The sequence below is a fragment of the Pelobates fuscus genome, chromosome 5 (assembly GCF_036172605.1).
Source record: "Pelobates fuscus isolate aPelFus1 chromosome 5, aPelFus1.pri, whole genome shotgun sequence".
Classification (NCBI taxonomy): Eukaryota; Metazoa; Chordata; class Amphibia; order Anura; family Pelobatidae; genus Pelobates; species Pelobates fuscus.
In genome coordinates this window covers 261,236,293-261,245,342 of record NC_086321.1, presented here as the reverse complement: position 1 = coordinate 261,245,342, position 9,050 = coordinate 261,236,293, and the positions used below count along the sequence as shown (strand labels likewise).

The 9,050-nt window shown below is 37.6% G+C and overlaps 1 protein-coding gene across 4 annotated transcripts in view; it reads right to left on the bottom strand.

Moving 5' to 3' along the window:
- Window positions 1-256: 256 nt before the first annotated feature.
- Window positions 257-9,050, bottom strand: part of LPAR1 (lysophosphatidic acid receptor 1) — a 163,577-nt gene continuing 154,783 nt past the window's right edge. For all 4 annotated transcript variants that reach the window (XM_063455258.1, XM_063455256.1, XM_063455259.1 and 1 more), the window contains exon 4: window positions 257-2,661. In XM_063455258.1, coding sequence (XP_063311328.1) covers window positions 2,360-2,661 — 302 coding nt within the window. In that variant the 3' untranslated portion in view covers window positions 257-2,359. The remainder of the gene's footprint in view (window positions 2,662-9,050) is intronic.

Here is a 9,050-nt window from a genome sequence, read left to right as displayed (position 1 = left end):
TGGCAACTAACGTGTCACATACCCATTACATTAGAAACAACTCTGTTGCTCAAATAGCTTTCTTGTGAATTATGCTTTACAGCACATGTTACATCATTATTTGCTCACTCCAGTAGTTTCCTTCCGCCTCATGTATCTTGCTCATTTTTAAAATAAATTTAGATTTTAGATTTATTCACCATATACCTTGGGATAGACACATAGGTTAGACGTGTATGCATGTACAAAAAAAAAACCTTTAAAGTGTTTGAAAAACCCAAACATAAGTGTTTTGATTAATTATATATTTACAGGACACATATTCCAGTTAATTATATAAACTACTATATGGCAGTAAAGACAAAACAGGAAACACAATTGTTTATAGAGACAAAACTAGGACAAGGTGCTTACTTCTTATTTACTCATCGCCAATGTTTAATTGATAACCAACGGCATTTGAAATAATTTCTCTGGGAATTATCTGCACTCAGCAGATATTTGATACCTACACCTGCCTTCAAAAAGACATCAATTCATTAAGCTTCATCTCTAAAAAGCAGACTAGTTCAGTGATTGATAATATTTTATAGGGTCCCAAATTGTGTACATAGCATTAGATTGGCCTTCTGCTTCTTCAACGGAAAAATTAGGTGACTCACCAATTCTTTAAGTTTTAAATAGAAGATGTCCTATAATACAATATGAACATCGAATTCCCACTGTGAATAAGATTCAATTTGCAATAAAGAAGGCAATGTTGCTAGTGTCAATTTTTTTTTTATTGTGGTCAGTTGCTGCTGAGGCCTAGCCTTTTCCAACAAACAAACTCATAGGTCAATACAGGAAAATATGGATGTTTCAACATTTTAGTGCAAAACAGTTGTTAGGAGAGAAAGCTTATCACACTACAATCCCCTGAATGTTTTGCATTTTTGTGCTTCTTAGACAAAAAAGAACTACAGTTTGTTTTACTTCTCAAAGAAGCCTAAAACAATAATACTTCAGCAGCTGATGTAAAACCTGTGCAGCTGCTTTATGAAAACTTACGTTCAAAGTACTCTTCTCTATGGTAAGTTAGCCTTTGGCATTAGTGTAGTAATAATATTACCATAGAGTAAAACGATTAATTCCCTGTGCTCTTGATGAGCTTAAACATTATAAAGACCACTGGCCACAAAGTAATGTTTCCCTAGACGTTCAGCCTCTATATAATACTGTTTGCCATTGAAGTGGTAACCTTTCACCACCCATCCAGAAAAAAACAAGATGGCTGATCTACACTGGATGTGTTATTTGTGTTACATCTTATGGATTATCTTTTGGTTTGGAAGAGAATCATATAAGAAGATTCCACTGGACCTGCCGATTATGCATAGAAAGACAGCCTATGTTTTCAGCTGATGTGGCACATGGGAGTCTGTTACTGGCAAGTGTTGCTTTTGATGACCCATATTCTTAAAATTCTGTTGGCAACACTAAATAACCTACAATGGTCATTTCTGTTCTATAATGCAATTATTTTCCACATGCCTTTTAGTCTGTTTCCAATCTACTCAACAATCACACACAGAAAAAAAAAAAAAAAAGTTTAAATGATACCCATATTAGTGAGCAGGGGTGACTAATTTAATTTATTAACCACTAAATAACACCAGATACCAGTTAGTGGCATTTTAATGGAGAAATGCTATGTTTGCTTTCTCATTACGCAAAGTTAACCTTAGTTACTACTAGGCCTGTATCTGGTTTATTTCATAGTCTACAGGTTATTGTCAGCTTTTTGTGTTCCCTTCAAATAAAAGAAATGCCTCTCATGTAAGAAAAAAAGTTAAAAAAAAACATTTAAATATATATTCATCTAAAATAAAACTTCATATAATGGAGAAAGACTATTAACAAAACTAACACAAAACTTTTGTTGTTTATATTAGAAAAATATCTATTTTTTTCTTTTCTTACATTAAGGCAGTGCAGCTATACAATGTTTACCAAATCACTTCAAACCAATGCCCATCACAGGCATGCTGATGGGACTAAAATTGTATTTTATTTTTTTAATAAAACGGAATATATCTTTACAAATAAAAAAATATCAAAAAAGACCTAGGTTTCTACATGAAATGGCAGTTTAGAATTTGGAAAGTCCATACGGTGGCCATGCTCAGATAAGCCACTATTTCTTAGCATCATACATTGCTGTGAGGCTGTAATTTCATAAGTGCCTCAGATTTCAGCATTGTGGGAGTTGCCTGTTAGTGTTCAAGAAAAACAAAAATATTTGTTATCATGACTCCTATATGCTAAATATGCAGCATTCAGCTGTGAGGCACAGCCTCCTGCCCAAACAAATCTGATTTTTGTCCTGCCATGTCTTTTTTCAAACAACAGAATGGTCGTTGCTGTGTACACCAGCCAAGATGGTATGATTGAGGGAAGAAGCAGAGCGGTCAGAGCCTTCGGTGGGGCCATTTGCATTTTCCGTTCTCTGGCAGCACAAGATCTGTTTAAAGGTGGCACTCATTTCCTTGTCTCGGTAAGAATATATTATAGGGTTCATAGCAGAGTTGAATTCAGCAAGGAGCAAGAAAAACTTCTCGTAGTCAAGGATGTTGCACTGAGGACAGCATACGTCAAGGAGCAAGAGGACCAAGCCCGGAGTCCAACATACTATGAAGGCTCCTGAGAAGAGAAAGAGGGAAAACATAATTCATAAGTGAATGGTGTGTTAAGGATTTTACTTATTGTATACAAACTCTTTGTAGAATACATTTTCTAATAAGGAATATTTACATATTAATATCAACAGAACTAAAATATTAACCAATAATTTAAACAATAAGGAGTATTGCATTGTCTTGTTGGTGCATAGCTGAAGAAATTGTCACAGAGCAACTGGGGAAATTAGATGGAATGCAATCCTTCTGAGATCCTTATTTTGTGGTAAAGAATCAGAGCACTGACAAATTCAAAACCCTATGTCCTCTCTGTGTCTAGTCCCAGGTAGGAGGCTGCTGGCATGTGACATCAAAGTGAAGTCCATCTTAAACGTTCCACCCAGTATCAAGCAACAGATCAACTGTGATCCCCTTATTACATTGTTAAGGATGAGCTCCCTACCACCAGCAACTAATAGAGGAGAGACTTATTAATGTATTTCATTTTATTGATTTAATTTAATTGCATTGATTCTTTTTTTCTGACTGCAGAATGAAAGTGACAAGGAGGTACAGAAGTACCGAAGAATGCATAAATAAGTCCTAATGTGAGAGGCAGAGTACTGCTGAAATAAAAAAAAAATAAAAAAACACCTTGTGCACACTTTTTTCAGGAGGGCTTACTTGCTTTGTAGGACAAGCAAAAAAATAATAGACAAGACAGAGTCAATAAAACATCTATAGATAAATGTAGTGCAGAAAGAAAAGACGTATGAGAGTTTAAACGTGACCCCTATTCCATATTTCATAGTTGTAGAGTGCTGCATGAATCTATATAAATGAATGTCTATATTTTCTCATACATTTCTTAATATAAATGTCTCTGTGTTGAATACAAAATGTTATTACAAGACAAACTTTAAATGAAATTAGTTTCCCACTATCCATTTTTTTTAAAATGAATATTACAAGCAGAGTTTATAGGAAGTGTTTGCCAAATAATAATTTCCTTTAACCCTAGTCACAGTGCCCTTATCAGATGGACAAAACTATTTTCACATAGAAGGAAGAATTGTTACTGACATTGACATAACATCACTAGTACAAGTGGGAAGCCTTCAAAATTATTTTTGGCCAAGTTGACAAACAAATTGAGAAGTACCAGGAAATTCGAGGTCATCAGAGTTCCTAAATAAAATCTCCCAGGAAATAGAAGAAAATGTGTTATAGTTAATTAAAAAGCACATGAAAAATTGTTTATATATATATATATATATATATATATATATATATATATATATATATATATATATATATATATATATATATATATATATACATATACCTGAATATAGCTCCACCTCTGGCATGCAAGTCCCACCCCCACGCACGTTGCTGACCTCGCTGGAAGGAAGAGGCCACAAAATGGCAACTTTACCTACCAGTGCCAGGTAATCTTCAGCCATGACAGTGATTGTGTGCGTGTGCCTGCTAGTGAGTGAGCTTGTGTGTGTCCCCCCCATGCTAGTGAGTGAGCATGTGTGTGCACGCACTGGCTAGTGGCTGAGCTTGTGTGTGTGCCTGTGCCTGCTAGTGAGTGAGCATGTGTGTGCACGCACTGGCTAGTGGCTGAGCTTGTGTGTGTGTGCCTGTGACTGCTAGTGAGTTTGTGTGTGTGTGCCTGCGTGCGCCTGCTAGTGAGTTTGTGTGTGCGTGCGTGTGCCTGCCTTCCAGAGAGTGAACTTGTGTGTGTGCCGGCTAGTGAGTGAGCTTGTGCGTGTGGCTGCTAGTGAGCGTGTATGTGTGTGTCAGTGAGCTTGTCTGTAGGAAGCATGTGTGTATCAGTGAGCTTGTCTGTAGGAAGCATGTGTGTGTCAGTGACCTTTTCTGTAGGGAGTGTGTGTGTGAGTGTGAGTGTGTGAGAGAGAGAGAGAGAGAGAGATTGCTGTAGTTTTAGAGTTTGTCTGTACTACGTTTTTGCGTGTATACCAATAAGCTTGTCTGTGTGTGTCAGTGAGATTATTTGTCTATGAGGCTGGGTATCAATGAGCTTGTGTGTATCAGTGAGACTGTCTGTGCCTGCATGTGAGTATGCTTAGTATGTAATTAAATATTTTACCCTGAAAGAACCAATATTTTAGATTAGAAAAATAAATTATATATTTATATAATTATATATATATATATATATATATTACCCAATTATCTGGGGTGGCAAGACATAGCCTTACATATTATTGGTTAATATATATATATATATATATATATATATATATATATATATATATATATATATATATATACATACACACACACATACATACATACATACATACATACACATATATACACATATATATACACACACACACAATTGCAAGAAATAGTATGTGAACCCTTTGGAATGAAATGGATTTCTGCACAAATTGGTCATAAAATGTGATCTGATCATCATCTAAGTCACAACAATAGACAATCACAGTCTGCTTAAACTAATAACACACAAAGAATGAAATGTTGCCATGTTTTTATTGAACACACCATGTAAACATCACAGTGCAGGTGGAAAAAGTATGTGAACCGCTAGACTAATGACATCTCCAAGAGCTAATTAGAGTGAGATGTCAGCCAACTGGAGTCCAATCAATGAGATGAGATTGGAGGTGTTGGTTACAGCTGCCCTGCCCTATAAAAAACACACACCAGTTCTGGGTTTGCCTGATGTGAATGATGCCTCGCACAAAAGAGCTCTCAGAAGACCTACGATTAAGAATTGTTGACTTGCATAAAGCTGGAAAGGGTTATAAAAGTATCTCCAAAAGCCTTGCTGTTCATCAGTCCACGGTAAGACAAATTGTCTATAAATGGAGAAAGTCCAGCACTACGGCTACTCTCCCTAGGAGTGGCCGTCCTGTAAAGATGACTGCAAGAGCACAGCGCAGACTGCTCAATGAGGTGAAGAAGAATCCTAGAGTGTCAGCTAAAGACTTTCAAAGGTCACTGGCAAATGCTAACATCCCTGTTAGCGAATCTACAATACGTAAAACACTAAATAAGAATGGATTTCATGGGAGGATACCACAGAGGAAGCCACTGCTGTCCAAACAAAACATTGCTGCACGTTTACAGTTTGCACAAGAGCACCTGGATGTTCCACAGCAGTACTGGCAAAATATTCTGTGGACAGATGAAACCAAAGTTGAGTTGTTTGGAAGAAACACACAACACTATGTGTGGCGAAAAAGAGGCACAGCACACCAACATCAAAACCTCATCCCAACTGTGAAGTATGGTGGTGGTGGCATCATGGTTTAGGGCTGCTTTGATGCATCAGGGCCTGGACGGATTGCTATTATCGAAGGAAAAATGAATTCCCAAGTTTATCAAGACATTTTGCAGGAGAACTTAAAGGGAAACTCCAGTGCCAGGAAAACAATCCGTTTTCCTGGCACTGGAGGGTCCCTCTCCCTCCCACCCACCAATCCCCAGTTACTGAAGGGGTGAAAACCCCTTCAGTCAATTACCTGAGGCAGCGGCGATGTCCCTCGTCGCTGCCTCCTCCTCTGCACCGCTCCTCCCTGTGCTTCCGTCGGCCGGTGGGCGAGACTGATCCTGCCCACCGGCCGAGGAGACCTAATGCGCATGCGCGGCAATGCCGCGCATGTGCATTAGCGCTCCCCCTAGGAAAGCATTGAAAACGAATTTCAATGCTTTCCTATGGGGATTTGAGCGACGCTGGAGGTCCTCACACAGCGTGAGGACGTCCAGCGACGCTCTAGCACAGGTTTCCTGTGCTATAGAGCAGGAAGTTCCCTCTAGTGGATGTCTAGTAGACAGCCACTAGAGGTGGAGTAACCCTGCAAGGTAATTATTGCAGTTTAGAAAAAACTGCAATAATTACACTTGCAGGGTTAGGAGTAGTGGGAGTTGGCACCCAGACCACTCCAATGAGCAGAAGTGGTCTGGGTGCATGGAGTGTCCATTTAAGGCCATCTGTCTACCAGCTGAAGCTCAACAGAAGATGGGTGTTGCAACAGGACAATGACCCAAAGCATAGAAGTAAATCAACAACAGAATGGCTTAAACAGAAGAAAATACGCCTTCCACAGGCTGCTCACTGTTCAATAGACATGCCCCTACTCGCGGTATTGCGAGTAGGGGCACAATTTACTAATACTAAGTCATTTTTACTTAGTATTAGTAAATTTGGCTTAAAGACCACAAAAAAAAAATAGGGGGCGGACCGAACATCGCATATGTTCGCCATCCGTGGCGAACGCGAACACGCTATGTTCGCTGGGAACTATTCACCAGCGAACCGTTCGGGACATCACTAGCTCCAAACCATTTTATTTTAATAATTAGAAGGCTTGGAACCACAGCTGTAAGCCACGTGGCTTTAAGCCCTCTGGATAGGAGATCTGGGACACAGGTTTCCCACTTCTCATACCCAGGCCTACAGTCATTAATGCTCCTTTATGAGAAGCATTGGATTGGCCAGTCATCCTGCTTGTACACATCCAGGATGACGTCATGTGAAAATGAAAAGATGGCAGCATCGAGGAAGACTATGCGCAGGATAAATGGTTAGTATATTGATTTCTATAACTTTTTAAATGTGCATACAGGGAGTGCCTACAATTAACTAGGGACAGCAAATCTATACTGACTTATGCTAGTGTCCCCTTAAACATTATGTTCCGAGATGCCATTACATTCTATCTACACTGATCTGGAAACAATCTATTTACATGTTACCATTCATTCACAAAGATTAAAACTTTGTGCATAAGTATATACCATCGCAATCTGAAAGACTCTTCAGAAGCCCAAAACCAGTTCATAAACGTGTTCTTAAAACGATAACAGTACAAACATATGTAATGTTTCAGAGTGTGATTTATCAAAAGACTCGGGAAAAACTTTTACAGAAAGCATTATAGACCTAAAGATCTTCAAAATCAAACTCCAGTTAAATGATGTTAAAGAATCCAGAACATGCACACAGTACGCTAACATACTGTGCATTATGCATACAGTAGGCACTTGTGTGTTTCTATCCGAGCATGTAAGTCATATTACGCAGTCTTAAACAAATATCACTTGGTTTGAATTAAAAAAACAAAACACTTTAGCAAAAAAAAAAAAAAACCTATAAAACTTAAAGCTACACAATATCAAAGGAATTTGGCAGGAACAAACATTGGACTGAAGAAAAAAAAGAAAAAAAAAAAAAGACAAAATCAAAGCAATAAACCGGATGAAAGACCAATGGTAAATAAATAGTTGTCACTTCTTCAGTAAGAGAAACAAGCAAAAAAAAAAAAAAAAATGAACCAAGGAGAAGCATTTTTTAGATGTTAGCCCAGTTTTGTAATCTGTACACAAAACCTTTGACACAGACTACTCAATTTATGGTACCTCCAAATTTATGGTACCTCCAGGTACGACTAATTCTTTATATTAAATTATAAACACGAGTGGCCAAAATTGTTAAATCTTTAAGAAAATATGTATTTCTAAGGTTTGATGGCTCATAACTGTCTTTTTTAGACTAATACCATGCAATTATATATCATTAGAAAGATCATTTAATGCTGAATGTAATCTCTCAAAGGTTATAGCTAAATAACCGGAAAAACAAAACAACTTGTGTAACATAAATTAGTGTATTAATATATTACAATTTACTTTATTTTCCGGTGTATAAGATGGCATTATAGGTCAAACAGTTGTGGCTATATGGCTGACACACAAATAAGACTTTGGCCAAATGCTTTCTTGATAAACACAGCGTTTTTACCTTTCTCAAACCTCTTTATCACTTCCAACTTCTTTTAAAAACAAAAACCTGAATTTCTGAATTGCTTACCATCACTTGTTATCACTCGATTGAGTACGCTTTGTATCCATTATTCACTCTTTATATATACCGGTTGCGGTATTGCATCATTCATATGTTAACACAGCTGACTGGCTGAAGAGTTACATACCACTGAGCACGTATGTGCCATCTATCAGCAAAAAAGTACTACACGCAAATGCTTTGGTTAAGTTTAAACTTTGATCATCTTATTATTAAATCGTAAAAAATAATAAAGTAACCAATTAAATAACAGGATAGAGTAAGTAAAATAATATTTATAATTTTATATGAATCGGGACTATTTATGGACTTCTGCTGCCTACCTATGCCTAAATCATAAGCATACAATTCTGCAGGTCCAGAAGATGCCCAAATGTTGCAAATTTTGGGTGTTGACATATCGGGCAAACACAGGACTATGCCTATCTAACAACTCTGGGGGCATGTTATTCTTTGTCCAAATTGGTACATCGTTTACCAGCTCTGACACCTGTAACCTAAAATTGCTTCCAAGTCCAACTCCACAGCCCTGGATGTGACAAACTAAA